This window comes from Kogia breviceps, chromosome 14 (assembly GCF_026419965.1).
Source record: "Kogia breviceps isolate mKogBre1 chromosome 14, mKogBre1 haplotype 1, whole genome shotgun sequence".
In the NCBI taxonomy this organism is placed as follows: domain Eukaryota; kingdom Metazoa; phylum Chordata; class Mammalia; order Artiodactyla; family Physeteridae; genus Kogia; species Kogia breviceps.
Window position 1 is genome coordinate 51503209 of NC_081323.1, and position 14836 is coordinate 51518044.

At 52.2% G+C, this 14836-nt stretch overlaps 1 protein-coding gene across 3 annotated transcripts in view; it reads right to left on the minus strand.

Annotated features, from left to right (window-relative positions):
• Positions 1-220: 220 nt before the first annotated feature.
• Positions 221-14836, minus strand: part of LOC131741426 (tyrosine-protein phosphatase non-receptor type substrate 1-like) — a 43475-nt gene continuing 28859 nt past the window's right edge. For all 3 annotated transcript variants that reach the window (XM_059038360.2, XM_059038361.2, XM_067013166.1), the window contains exons 6-9: positions 14659-14769; positions 11611-11635; positions 5116-5155; positions 221-2712 (exon numbers count right to left, since the gene is read on the minus strand). In XM_059038360.2, the coding sequence (XP_058894343.1) occupies positions 2458-2712; positions 5116-5155; positions 11611-11635; positions 14659-14769 (431 nt within the window). In that variant the 3' untranslated portion in view covers positions 221-2457. The remainder of the gene's footprint in view (positions 2713-5115; positions 5156-11610; positions 11636-14658; positions 14770-14836) is intronic.

The window sequence follows — 14836 nt, forward strand, 5'->3', positions numbered from 1 at the left end:
CAAACTTGGTTTTCTGTTGGAATTCTGCTCAAGCAGGTGTTTGGGTTGCCTTACCCTGACTCCCTGTGAGCCAGGGGAAACAAAGCCTTTGTGTCTATAAAACCCAAGAGAGGACCAAACGCTTAAGTCACGCCAAGCCCTGGGACCCACATGATCTTCTCCCAGGCTCGTGAGCACAGGGACAGACTCACAGAGACAAGGACACTCAACACCCAGAGGGGCCGTTGTTACCCAGAAATCTTTATTACAAAAATATTTTGCAAGCCAAAAAGTTTAAGTTGCAACTATATACAAAATAGGGCCTGTTTCCTTCCCTGCAGTTTGAAAATAAACTCCCGAAACCATGCTCCTTCCATACTGTTGTTTCGACTGCTTCCTTTTCCTGGGGTTCGGTCCACAAGGTATGGGAATCTCCAGGCTGCCGGGCTGAAGCTAAACTACGTGACCTCCTTGGTCTCATTCCTTACTCCCCTTCCAAAATTCAAAATAAAATAAAATTAAAATGGCACCAAGAAAACATTTTTAAAAAAATTCTGTGTGTGTGCTCACATGTGTGTGCTCTCTCTGGGCAGAAGAGAGAGAGAGCAAGGTTTACAAGCCAACCTTTTGGAATCTGGAAATAGCTCGAGCCAGGTGGCTGGGCCACTGTGCTCCTAGATGCCACAGAGAAACTCTGGCTTGTGGGGCCAGAGCTGCCCACACGGCCTGTTGGCTCAGGCAGTTCCTGCATGCCATCATGTAAAACAGATCACTCTCCCCCAGAGAGCTGGGTCTGCCCTCGGCTCCTGGAGTTCCACCTGGAGGACCTGCTGATGGGCAGGATGGCTCAGCTTCTGCCTCTGACAGCCTGAGCCAGGAATCCCTCGGGCATCAAGTGGCTGGACCCAGGGGGCAGTGAAGATTCGCATCTCAGCTCTGAGAGCTGATCAGTTACACGTGAAGACCGAATAAACAGAGCTTGCAACACCTGCTTGCCCTGGGCCCAGCCAGGCCCCCACCCTGAATTGGAGGGGTGCGGGGTCCGAGGATAACAGGGTCATGGCCTCTGCCCAACCTCTTGAGACAAGAGCGACAGAAGGTGGGTCATTCCTGGCTTCACAGCTGCCCAGTCCTCCTGGCTGTCTTTGATTTATTCCAGTTTGATCTCGACAGGGTTTGGGAGCAGAAATGGAAGATTCCACTTTCAGAGATGAGCTCAGAGAGCTGGAATGGGGAAAACAGCCAGGCACAGCTTTCTACCCTGCATGGCCCTAAAGTGCTTGTGAGTGATGGAGGGGAGGGATGGCATCTTTCCTCTCCCCTCTTTATAGGTGAGCAGAGTGGGGGCGTTGGGTCTTGGCCAGACAGAGGAGGCAGCCTGGAGAAACACGGGCAGGTTCAGACTTAGCACACTGGGGGCTCGGAAGGCAAGAAGTACCAGCCTCGTGGAGAGAAAGCTAAGTGTCTCCGTGGAGCAGCCAACCTGGAACCTTCTTCCCAGCCCTCAAGCCTCTGGGACTGGGAGGAACTCAGTTTCCGCTGTAAGCGAATCCCTCCAGGACAACCGACCGTTCCACCTTAGACTGCACAAGACCCAACCACGCACTTCAACACATGACAAAGAGCCAGGATAACACTGCTGTTGTTTTAAGAAAAATACAGAACAAAACACCACAGATCAAATTTTCTAACACCTCAGTTTCAAGATTGCACATTTCACATTTCTCAATAATTTACAGGCGTCCACAGCGAGAGGTTGTGAGTTAGTGCTTGCTGAAGGAAGCGAGCTCAGGTATGGAAGGGGGAGGTGGGGCCACGTGGAGTATCACCGTTGGAGGTCCTTCGGGTCTCGAGGGCGGTGAGGAGGAGGGGCGTTTTGTCCCTCAGTCCTTGGTGGCGGAGGAATTTCTCAGACGGTCCTCTCCTCCTCGGGGCTTGTGGCTGGTCAGTGCAGGGAGGGGAGGCCAGGACTGCTGCAGTCACGGCACCAAGTCTCGGGATGCACGTCCAGCTTCTTCTCCATGGATGGGCAGTTCGATCTAAAGGGAAAACTTTCCCCAAAGCCCCAGGTGGGTGGTGCTGGGAGGAGGAGGGGGGTTTTCTCCCTCCTCACTCTGGAAGATCGGGCTGCAGAGTGTCAAGGAGGCAGTCAGTGGTCTCCCAAGACCATGACAAAGACCCACAGTTGGACAGAGGCGTGAGAGTTCTTGCAACCCCTGATGGCTCTGGCCAGTTCCCAGGTCGGTTCCTTGCCTCGTCTGGCAACACCAGCCTCCATGTGTGGCCACGTAGAGGGGCCATGGCTGCCGTGGAAATGCTGGAGAGCCAGCTGGGCTGCGGAGACAAGAGCTACCCTCACTGTTGGGTCCTGTCCCACCCTGGCCCTCCAGGAACTGGGCTGGCTGTCCTCATCAAGGCTGCCCGCAATGGGACAGGAAGGCTCATGGGGACGGACCCTAGAGATGACCACGGCCCTGTTCACTTCCTCTGGACCTGGACACTGGCATACTCCGAGTAGGATGGCTCAGGCTTGGGGGCTGGCTGCTTGGGGTTCCGGTTGAGGTGGACCATGTCCAGGTCGGCGTAGGTGAGGGTGTCCTCGGACACAGGTGGTGGGCGGGCCTGAATGCTGGCATACTCCGTGTGGCTGTTGGGTTCGTCGGCCTTGGGGGTGGACTTCTTCCCCTTGGGCAGGTTCAGGTCTGCATATGTGATGTCGTTGTTGTCCTGGATCTAAATGAGATGGAGAGAAGGTCATTCTGGAGCCCCCAGCCACTCACTCACCCTCAGTACCAAGTCTGGTTGCTTCTGTCTCTTCTTGGCCTCCACTGGCTCAGCCCTAATTCATGCCCCCTCTTCTCCAGCCAAGGTCACCTGTCTCCAGCCTTGCCCTTCCAATCAGCCTCCTCCTCACACGGCCTGAAGGGTCTTCCTAAGCGTCCGTGTAGTCGCCTCACGTCCCTGCTTCAATGTCACCCCCTCCTGCAGTTCTCGCCTGCCTTTCCCGATGCACTTTCCTCTGCCTACAGTGTCCAGCCCTCCTTCTTCTTGTAATGAAACCCAATCCACCCTGTCAATTTCACCCTAAGACCCTCCTCTCAGCTGGGTCCAGAGCTCCGTCTCTGTGCTTCCTCAGGCTGTGCTTCTGCATCACAGCACCCATCACCTAGGACTGTCTGTGCCTGTTTGGAGGTCTGAGAAGATGCTGACCCCCCAGTGGATGCGGACATTCACTCATTTACTCGTTTATTCAACAAAAATTCACTAGGCATCTGTTATGATGCAGAAACCAAGGCTGGCACAGAAGAAGCCCCATGGATGTTAAATGAACGAATGAATGAGTGGTGGATGGATAAATGGATGCCAACAGTTTCAGCCCTGCTCCTGGTGAAGCTGGGGACTGGGGGACAGAAGACAGGGGTGTGTGAGAATGAGGCCAGCAGTGAACAGGAGGTAAATGTTCTGTAGGCAGAAGTCGGAGTATGAATCCTGGTTCTGCCCTCTCTGGCTGAAGGACTGGGCAGTTCACTTAGCCTCTCTGGGCCTTGGTTTCCCTATCTGTAAAGTGGGTCTAATAATAGTATCTATTGCCAGGGTCACTGGGAGGATCCGATGAGATGGTCCAGGTAAAGCTCTTAGGACGGAGCCTGGCTCATGCCAAGTGCACATATGTTCAGCACGTGTCAGCTGTCATCTGCCACCTGGCAAACCTGAACCTCTCCCACATGCTCACCTTATTACCCACAACTGCCGCCTTGAAATTACCCATCATGAATGACATGCTTTGCTCCTTCTGTGCCTGGCACCTGCGCTGTAGAAGTGGAGGGGAGCTACCAACACCCATGATCCTACCTGATGCACAAAAATAACCTCAGTCCCCAACAGCTGACAGGCGCCCTGCTCTCACGTGGATCACCCGATTTAGGCCCTAACACAACCCCTCTTGGTAGGAATTATTTACTCTATTTTACGGTGAAGAATCTGAGAGCCAGAGAAGTTAAATAATTGGGTCAAAGTCACACAGCTAGAAAAGAGCCAAGGTCTGCTGGCCTCTAAAGCTGTGGTCTGACGGCCCACAGCACTGGGAGTCCTAGTCACAGGGCTGCAGGCTCCACAAGAGCCTTGCTCACTGCCCAGGGCCTGGCACGTAGGAGGTGCTCAGGAAGTCCCAACTGATTGTAAATTCTCTACAGGTTTCAGTGCTCTTTTGGCCATCATTTTTTCCCTGCAAAGTTCCAGAAAGAACTTTGACTTTGAAAGCCCCAGAAAGTAAAATGACGGGGGAGAAGGCCTTCCTGTCCCATGACTGGAAATGGTCTTGGATTTCTAATCACCACCTGAGTTCATGCCCAGGACCCGCTGGAGGCAGGAAGGGTGGGGTGGGGCTGTCCTGGGTCAGGAGAGTTTTGGCCTAGAAGCACCGTGCCTCTCACCAGCCCTGACTCTCTTCAACAGACTACAGATACGACGGTGACAACTGCCAGGGAAATGTCAAGGACAGCTGCCATGTTCTCATTCCAGGTTCAGGGTAGGGCTCAGAGGAGCCCTCTGCCTCCAAGGTCTGACAGCGTCAGCCGGTGCAGACAGGGCCAGAGTTCTCGGAAACAGGCCAGCCACGGTGCCTTGAAATCCCCTCAGTGATGCTGGGACAAAAGTGCCAGCTCAAGGGAGTGCGCCCTTGCATGAGGTCATTAATGACATGGGGTCTTCCCATCAGCAAAGGCAGTGCAGTGCTGCGGGTTACCCCGTGTGAGAGGCACAGGGCTGCAAGGGTGCTCCTGGTGGAAGCACTGGCTGGGCACGTGCACGGAGGCTGGATGGCGTGATGAACACTAAGCCCGACTCCAGGGCACCGTTTAGACAGAACACATGGTGGACGGTGCCCTTCCAAGCTGTGCAGTGTTTGGCACTGAGTCAGACAGGCGGGGACAGACTCTCGGTGGTATGATTTCCTTGCATCGACAGGAGTTGCAGATCCTGTTCTAAATTAAGACTCCTTCGCCAGGGTGGGTGGGTGCCAGGGGTGGAGGATCCTTGCTTTCCTGAGTCTCCCCCCCCCTCCCTCTGCTCCAGCTGGGAGAGTCTGTCCCAGCCTGTTCCTGTTTCCCAGGAAGGGCATCTCACCAAGCACCATACCTGAGTTGTTTCTCTAGTGTTCTTCTCGGGCTCATGCAACCTAAAAAGGAAAGAGACGCACAGATAAAAATACCCTCACTATCTCCAGTGCTCATGCAAATGGATAAGAATAACATTTAGGTTCCACTTCCTATATGGGTGGAGGACATGGATGAGCGATTCCCAACAGAAACACAACTGCTTATCACATGTTTTGACCAAAGGGCTTTTCAGCAAAGCACTACCTTTTTTTGTTTAACCTACTTTATCATCAAGGATCTTTAAAAATTATAATACTCGGTGCTGGGGAAGGTGCAGTGAAACTGGCAGGTTCACACACGGCTGGCGGGAGGGGCCGACCGGCACAACGTTTTCTGGAAGCCGCTTGGCAAAGTCAAGAGCTTGGAAGTTGTTCTCATCTTTTGACTCATAATCGCACACTTGGCCGGGTGGCGTGGGGGGGGGGGGAGTCAAAATATAGAAAAAGCTTTATGCACAGAGGCATTTACCACAGATCGAGATGGGGGAGGAAGGTTTACACCTCACAGCTCCACCAACTGGGACTGGTTAAGGAAATTAGGATAGATTTGTAGATAAAGACTTAAAAGGTTTATGAGGAAGTTTCTTTTTTTTAATTACAAATGATTACATTAAAATGATAAGTATAAAAGCAAAATTCTCTGTGGAACGATTTCGATTATGGAGAATGTGTGGATAACACTGGAAGGAAACATAGTAAAATGCTAACAGCAGGGGTCTTTGGGTGGTATTTTTTCTTCTTTTTAGTTTCCCATGTTTTCCCAGTGTTCTATATTATACACATCTAAGTCGCCATTAAGAAAGGAAAAGAAAAGGACCAATTGTTCTGGTTAATCAAAGAAGCTCTTCAAGCACTTGATTCGGTAATTGGAGGCTGTGGCTTGGCTCACTGCAGGGTCACAGTCAAGGTGGTGAGCAAACTAGAGCCACTGGCTCTGCAGGAGTTGTGTAAATTCTCAAGCTGGCCACTCTGGGGATGTTCGCCTGGATCATGTCAGAAATGAGCAATGGGGCTTGGCAGTGGGGTTATTAATGGATTTGGCATGAGCGTTTGGATCAGAAAGCAGTTCTGGGGCAGGACAGGCCCCACGTGGCCACAGCAACGGCCCTCCAGGAGCAGGGACATCATCTGGAGAGGACCATCACTCACTCAGCTCCGTCCATACCCCTCCTGCTTCCAACGGGTCTGGCTTCCCACTGCCTTTGGTTCAAGTCCAATGCCTCGCCCTGTTCGTAAGCCCTGTGCAGTCTGTCCCTGGCTGACCTCCCTAGGTGTCATTCACTCCCTCGCCCTCATTCACTCACTTATTCACTCACCCAATATTTCTCAAGGGCTACTTGATGCGGCCCACTTTACATGTCAACAACAGCCTTGAAGAACCCCCTCAACCACTTTTCCTCTTGGTTAACCTTTGTTCATCCTTCAAGACTCAACTACGTTGTCACTTCCTTGGGAAGGCTCTGACAGTGCTGGGCTGGCTGGGCTGCCCCTCCGTGACAATTTCAAACTTCTTGCATACTTTCCCATCTGGTTTGTGTGTCTGGCTGTCTGCCATGCTTCTTCACCACATAGGTATGGGTGTTCAAAACTGACTTGGAATGAATGACAATCAGGCTGCCCCAGGGCCTTTGCACACACATTCCTCCTTGCCTCTTCATCTGATTCACTCCTCTTCCCTCAGAGCTGTTTCAAATAGTTCTTTCTCAGGGAAAACTTCACTGAATCCCAAACTCCATTCTCAGAACACTGGGCTCCTCTCTCAGAGCAATTATTACAGAACAGAAGCAGTTAACCATTTTTTCATGTCTGTCTCTCCTCCAGTCCCTCCTGTCTCAGTGAACGGCATTGCTGTTACTCATCCCTGTGCTTGGCTAAGGAAGTGGGAATCACCCCTGATTCTCCTCCCTCCTCCTTTAAAACCTGTGTCTAATCCACTGCAAGGTTTGTCGACTCTGCCTCCAAAGTACATATCAAATCCCTCCACTCTGTCATCACCACGATCCAGGTTTTAAATTTCTAAGGAGCCTCTGGCGTCTCTGCTCTATTCCTGTCCTGCCTGCCCTCCACTCCCCACATGTAAAATGCATCTGCGATGTCACATCATTTTTCTGCTTAAAACCCTCAACTCCTTCCCACCACGCAGTGAAATCCATCTCCGAGTCCTGACTGCCTGGCCTGCGTGATGTGCCCCCACCAGATGCTCTAGTCCTCTGTCTCCGCCCTCAATCACTCAGCTCCGGCCCCCTTGCCTCCTCCATGGTCTCTGAACACGTCCAATTGCTCCTGACTCAGGGTCTTGGCACTGGCCATTCCCTCTGCCTGGTCCACTCTTGCCCCCGATATTCCCATGGCTAGAGCCTTCTCGCCCCTCAGCTGTCTCCTAAATGTCCCCTCCTTAGATGGCCTTCCCTGACCACCGACCACACACCCACCCCCTGCCCTCCCAACCTCTGCTCTGCGCCTGACTTTGTGTTATTTAGTCAGTGCCTGCAGCACATCATGTATTAACCTCCTAGCTTGCTTGGTAACTTGCCTCCCTGTGGACCACGAGCTCCATGTGGGCAGGAACTAGGCCCGTGTCATTCACCACCGGTGCCCTGACACCTAGTAATGGGCCGGTGCACCGTCACCATGCCATAGATGTTTGTTGAATGAATGACCATCTCTCCCATGGGATCAAAAGTGCCACGAGACCAGGGCTAGTGTCTTTTTTGCTACTCTTTGCAATCCCCCAGCTTAAGACCTGGCGCTTAATCCAGATGAATAAATGAAAGAGTCAGGGAAGCCTTAAATATTCCAAGAATAAATTCAGTGAATGTCTGACAAGTGAACAAATGGCCTACCGAATGAACCCCAGTGTCCAATTAAGGGAGCAGAGCCACATTTTTCTCTCATCTGAGCTGGGGAAGATTACAACGTTCTCCTGTACGTTCCTAACCTAGGGAGTTAGAAATAGCCAGTCTCCCCACTGGCCCTGCAACCTGATGGGCCCTTTGAGCTCAAAGTGGTGGTATTGCCCCCTCCCCTGCCCCGCCCCCTCCCGGGGTGCTGGGTTGTTACCCGTGCCAATGTCCTCTGGAAAGCGTCTGATCCCAGTCAGCCTAGCTGAAGCTGGCGGCTGCATGGGAAAGCGCCATTACCGCTCACTAGCTAATGCTTTGGCTCAGAGAGATGAAAGGGAGCAAGTGATCTCACGGCTCCCTCGGTAGGCTCATGCTGGAAAAATAAAAAACAGGCAGAAAACGGTTGGCTTCTCTGGGGAAGAAGAAACAGGCAGCAAGAGGCCCTGGATCAGGGATGAAGAGCCTCAGCTTCAGTGTCAGAGAAATCTGGGTTGACTCGTGCCTCAGCACTTACTAACTGTGGGGACTTGGGAAGGTCACACGACTCCTCTGAGCCTCAGTTTCCTCAACCACAACATAGGGACAATAATAAGCTTCTAGAGCAGGGGTTCTCAAAGTCCAGTTTGGAAGCAGCAGCAACAGTGCCACCTGAGAACTTGTTAGGAATACAAATTGCGCATCAGAAATTCAGGGGGTGGGGCCAGTAATCTGCATTTTAACAAGCCCTCCAGGGAATTCTGCTACACACTCGAGTCTGAGAACCTCTGCTGAATTAAACTGGGACAAGAGTAAATCATAGGATTTTTGCAATTATTAAATCACCAATGGGCTAATATAGGTAAAATCATAGATCTGTGCCTGGAACACAGTGAATGCTCAGTAAATGTTAGCCGCTGATGCTGTTGTCATTATTATTATTGACACACCCCTTTTCTTCCAGAAACGCATTGTCTAATTGAGGAAATGACATGTAAAAAATAGTGACAACAATAAAAACAAAACAAAAAAGAGAGATCTTTCCATATTTGGGGCTGCGAAGCCACTGACAGGGAGAGTTTCAGGGATTCAGGAAGTTAGAGATCGGGGATTGCTGTGGTGGTTTGGGATGGCATTTATTCATTCATTTATTCAACAAACCTTTACTAAGCACCTATTCCATTCCGGGCATGGTGCCAAGTTCAGCAGCAATTAGCAGTGAACCTGAGGGAAGTAACCCCTGCCTTCAAGAGGGGTGGGTTATACTATGGGGACAAGTGCAGACAACTTGGACACACTGGGGTGTCCATCCAGGGGCATCAGGAGAGCTCCCAGCAGGGGCCTCTGTCCCTGGAGGAGGTAATACCCTTGCTGAGCCCAGAAGGAAGAGCAGGAGTAACCAGGTAAAAGGAGGGGCGCCTACACTAGCTTCCATGTGGCACAACTCCCGGGGGCGCTGTTCAGAGCCGGCCGTGACTGTCGCCCCCTGAAGTTGTGCAGACCCTGGGTGGTTCGGGAGCAGGGGTGGGGAGCACATCTCAGGGAGAAAGGCCAGCGCACAGGGCGAGGAGAGCGAAGATGCGGCGTGAGGGAGGAGGTGAAGGGGGGCAGCGTTGGCTGAGCCACGGAATGTGAGCTCCGGGAGTGGCTGGAGGTAAAACTGTCCAACGCAGCAGGGCTGGACCACGAGGGGCTTGAGGGCCTCAGGAGGGCATCTGGACTACCTCGAGGGCCACAGGGAGCCACTGAGGGGTTTTAGGCAAAGGATGGAAGCTGAGCCTTGCGCTTGAGAAAGAGTGTACTTGGGTGGGAAGCGTGACAGGTGAAGGCCCGGCAACAGAAAGCACGTTTCCCTGGGGGCAGCAAGGAGCCTGGTTTTGCTGGATTGGTGGCTCTGCCTGTTCAGGGATGGGGAAGCTGGGAGGCTGGCCAGGGGTCAGAGCAGGAAGCCACCTGTGGAGGTCAGAGCAGAAAGCAAGGCTCTCTCCCAAGGGCACCACAGACTCCCGCTGTGGGGCAGGAGGGACACATAGTGCTTCCCGGGGCCCTTCAGACAGGTCAGGTGCTCTTGCTGTGTGCAACTGCAGTGCCTACTATTTCCCCACTGCATCTGTGGTCCCCAACACAGGACACAGCACCCCTATGCCCCCAACCTTGGTATTGTCCTTGACCCCACAATCCATCAGCAAGTTCTCTTGGCTCTACCTCCGAAATATATCCAGAATCTGACCATTTCTAAGCCCATCCCATCACCCTGGTCTAGGCCACCACCATCTGCTTGGACTACTGCAGCAGCCTCTTCTCTGCCTCCACCCTCACCTCCTTTAGCTTGGTCCACACAGAGTGGTCAGGGCGATACTTTTAAAACAAAGTCAGACCATCTCCCTCCTAAGCCTCCTCATCCAACCGGGAGTAAAACCCTGAGTCCTAACAGCTACAGGCCCTAGACCCCTGGCTTCCCGTCCAGATCCTCAGCTCTGCTTTGTAATTCTGAAATCCACAAAGCTCTAAAAATATCAAAAGATTTGCAAAACTCATTTGGTGGCAAAACCTGTCCGGAACCAACATGAAGCTATTTATAGTTTGTATTTATCGTCCTTGGCGTGGACGTTCATGTTTCCATGCAGGTACATTCACGTGGTCGATGATGGGGTGCTGCCTCTACTCTGCTGGGGTGAATGTCGGGGGCCTTCCCCAAAGCTGCAAAGTCTGGATTAGTCACCCATCTGCTGCATGGGCCGAGCTAAGGTGCGTGCGCCTGCACCTCCTGACCTCAACCCTCCCTGTCGCTTTACTCCTCCTGTTCCAACTGCTGGCCTCCCCTATCCTCCTGGCACTGCCCACCTCAGGCCTTTGCCTCGCCTGCTCTCTCGCCCAGCATGTGTCCACTCACAGGTCCCCAGCTCCAGGTCCCTGCTCATATGTCCTCTTTGGAGGAGGCCCTCCCTTCCCCTGCCCTCCCTGCCCCCCAGTCTCCATCCCCTTGCTGTGTTTGATTCGTCACCACCTGACAGGGCATTATACACTGTTTTGCCTCCAGGCTTACTGCCTGCTTCTCTCACTGGCATCTGAGCCTCGTGAAGGCCCAGACTGATTCTTGCTCACTGCTGTATCCTGAATGCTCAGAACAGAGCTGGTGCACAGTAGAGACTCAGCAAAAATCACCGATAATGTGAATCAACAAACTAATGTACCATCTGTGATGTAATGTCATCGGCTTAGCTTCTGACCAGGTCACGGGTTTCAGGAGGGCACAGATGCTTCTATCCTACTCATGCTGGCATTGCCAGGGCTGTCTGTGCCAAAGCACTCAATGAATATTTAGTGAACGAAGGAAAGAGCAAAGTATACAATTTGGATTCGGGGGCAGAATGTGCAGGAGGTTTCTGCCACAGTCCACATGGGATTTGATAAGAGTCTCACTGTCTGTGGACAGCAAGTAAGAAATCGGTGCCTCTGTGTGCAGAAATCCCCTCAAATCCCCTCATTTGAGATAGTAATTAAAGATGGACCTGGTGAGAAGAGCTTACAAAGGAAAGACACGGAACGGTTGACTGGCACAGGAGGGAGGGTCAGTGGGTGTGCATTATGCTTTGCAGTTTTGGAGGCAAACAACAAAATAACTACAAAAGCACCCTAGCCCAGTGATGCACTTACCTTGTAGAAGAAGTGGAGCCCTTGGCTGAAAGAGAGAAGAAACAAAAGCCAGTTATTTAACCTAGAAACACACTTTTCTCACGTAACTTTGTGTGTGTGTGTGTGTGTGTGTGTGTGTGTGTGTGTAGAGGGGGAGACAGAGGTTTACCTCCAAGGATGTTGGGAGGAATTATTGAAATCACCTCTAAACCACAGGAAACCCCATGTCCATCCCACTGGGGTGGGCGGCCCATTATCTTCCATGGAGGAAGACTAGTGAGCTGGGCCTTCCTGCTTTCCCATCTCTGGGAATTGCCAAAGGTCAGATCCCAAAGCAGCCTTCAGCCTGGCAGGGGTCAACTGCCCTACCTCTGTCTGAGCCTCTCTTCCATCCATCACACACCTTACCAGAGACCCTACAGCAAGCCTGGGCCCCCATCAGGGCCCTTCACCGCTGGAGAACAGGTTTTAGCAGGTCTGCTAGGTAGGGGAGTAAATGGGAATCCCACTTCTGCCACCAACTCACTTGCTGTGTGACCCTCTGAGGGTCATATTCCCTCTCTGAGCTTGGATTTCAGTGCTCTAACTCACAGGGTTGGGCTGGACATTCATTTTCATCTCACCACTTTCCAAAAAAGGATCTTGCTCAGAGATTTTAAGCCTGTGATATGGGGCATCCCACAGAGAAGCCACTGGGGCTCAGCCACCATTCGACTCTCATTTTGCTGTAAAATTGTAATTAAAAAGCAACACGCACGGGCAAATGTGCTCTGCACCACATTTTAACACGCTGGAGGCTGCCACAATGCAAGAATTCTCACTGCCAGATTGACGCTTGGTGCCTGAGCAGGTACTGGATTTTTAGTTGAGTGACACCAGTTAGATGCTGCAGCTCAGCATCTAACATTTGAATGGAGGCTGATGGGTTGCCAAGTGCTGGGTCATGAGTCATCTCAGGGAGTCCAGTGATGGGACCAATCATCTCCATTTTACACCAAGGACACTGGATGACTCCCTAAGGTCACACAACTGGTAAGTGATAGAGTTGAAATTAGGATATTTCACTGTGAGTATGAGGTAGAGGATGGCAGATACCTCCAGGGACCAATGGAGGGAGAAGGGGTGTCTCATTAGGATGGAGGTGAAGTGCAGAGTGGTCTCAAACGTAGTCCCTGGAGACCCACTGCCCAGGTGTGGATCCTGGCCTCAGCACTCACCAGTTGTGAGACCCTGAGCAAGTTTTATAACTTTCCCATGCCTCAGTTTTCTCATCTGTAAAGTGGGGTTAGGTCTGTGAGCAGTGCCTGGCACATCAGAAGGTCTGACTGAGGGCCAGTTGTCACTGTCTCTAGAGACTATGTGTGAGAGCTGGGCTCTGCACACAAGCAGACGCACCACGCAGGGCTGGGTGGCCTTCACCAGCATCTGCAGTTCTCCAACCCCCCGCCCCCTTCTGGAACGCTGGGTCACTGATGCCCAGGCCTATGGTTATGTGCTCACATGTGCCGGAGCCTGATGTGGTGGCCAGGGATGAGGCTCCAAAGGGGACTGGGACACTAGTGGATACCGTGAATGCTCCATCCAAGGACTGGCTTGTCACTCTTGGTGGGCAACAGACCCTGCTTCCCCACCTGAGGAGGAGTCCTTCCTGTGCGGGGGCTCCAGGAGTGTTAGGGAAACCACCCTGTAGATCATCTGGCAGAACCTCTTCTGGATTCCAGAGATGCGGGCCCTGATGCCAGCCCTCCTGGACGGGAGCTGGAGGCTCAGGCAGTGTCTCAGAGCTGAGTCCCTCCAGCCAGCCCAGCGGGGAGGGAAACTCGGGGACCAGAGGAAAGGGGGTACAGGAGGGGTGCATGTCTGATGCACAACATTCCTGTTGAGCTCTGCCTGGAGGTCTGGGCGCAGAAGCACAGCTCGGGACCACACTTTGCACTTTATAAGCTGCGGCACGTGGTGGGTCACTACCAGCATTTTTTAAAGAATATCGTACAAAATATGACAAAAAGGAAAATATCAGAGTTCCAATTTTATAGATGGGGTGTGTGTGCCTTGGGTTGAGACATGAAATGTATTTCTATCACTTGTAGCCAAAAAAGTTTCAGAAACACTGGCTTAAAATAGTCTCCTTCAAGAGTGGGAAAGAGAACATGTATCTTTTTAGGTCTGAGAATGTGTCAGAGCTGCTGTTTCACATGAGCTTGTTTGTTTCATAACTATCCTCCAAGGCCGGCACTGCCACACCCATTTTACAGCTGAGGAAATGGAGGCTCGTGGAGGCCAAATTGTTTAGAGCATAAAACAAGGGTCTGGAACCCTAGTTTGTCTGACCCCAAAGTCAGAGGTCTGGCCACAGCAACAACTACACACACACACACACACACACACACACACACACACACACACACACAACGTGCTTGCCCACGCACATGCATGAGCATGCAAACAAGGGGACGATGTCCTGGATTTGAACTTATACCCTCCTGCTGCAGTCAAAGGCCACACATCTTGCCACAGTGAAGGGAGCTTTCCAGGCAGGTGGCTCACGTTTCCAGGCTCATGTACAATACTGACGACAGGAGTTCACATTTATTGAGCACTTGCTGTGTGCTGGGCATCTTGCTAACATTGTACCCACAGTCAGCCATTTAATCCCCCCAACGGCCTCAGAAGTAAGTGGTGGTATTATCCCCACTTCCTTCTAGCCTCCTGCCAGGGTGCTGGGCAGGTAACCTGGACAGGTAAGGGGAAAGCAGAAGTCTGCCCGGGGCTCCTGGGAAACAGTTTCCTCCCTGAGGGCCTCTTGCCACCCTGGCATCTCCCTGCTTCCCACCTTGGTAGCGGTCCCGTGAGGATGTGAGGCCTGGAGCAGTGCTGGCTGCGGGGCTGCTGACCTACGCAGATTACAGCCTGGTCAAGGGCCCACACAGCCATGCCACGGGTACCTTTGGACTTCTTGTTACTGGGAGTAACTGGACATCTTTATGGCTTAAACAGTGTGAGGCATTCCCCTCTAGGAAGGACAGCCCAGGGGCAAACTCATGAGGAGGAATTGAGGGATGCACCCACCTTTCTTCTGTCTGATTCGGAGGAGGTAGAGGGCGGCGATCAGCAGGGCCACCAGCAGGGCACACACTACACCCACCACGATGAAGATACTGTTCCACTTGTCAGCCTTGTCTAGGACCACACAAAATAGAGGCTTCTTGTAGGAAAATTTAAAACAAAAAAAAGGAAAACCCACTGC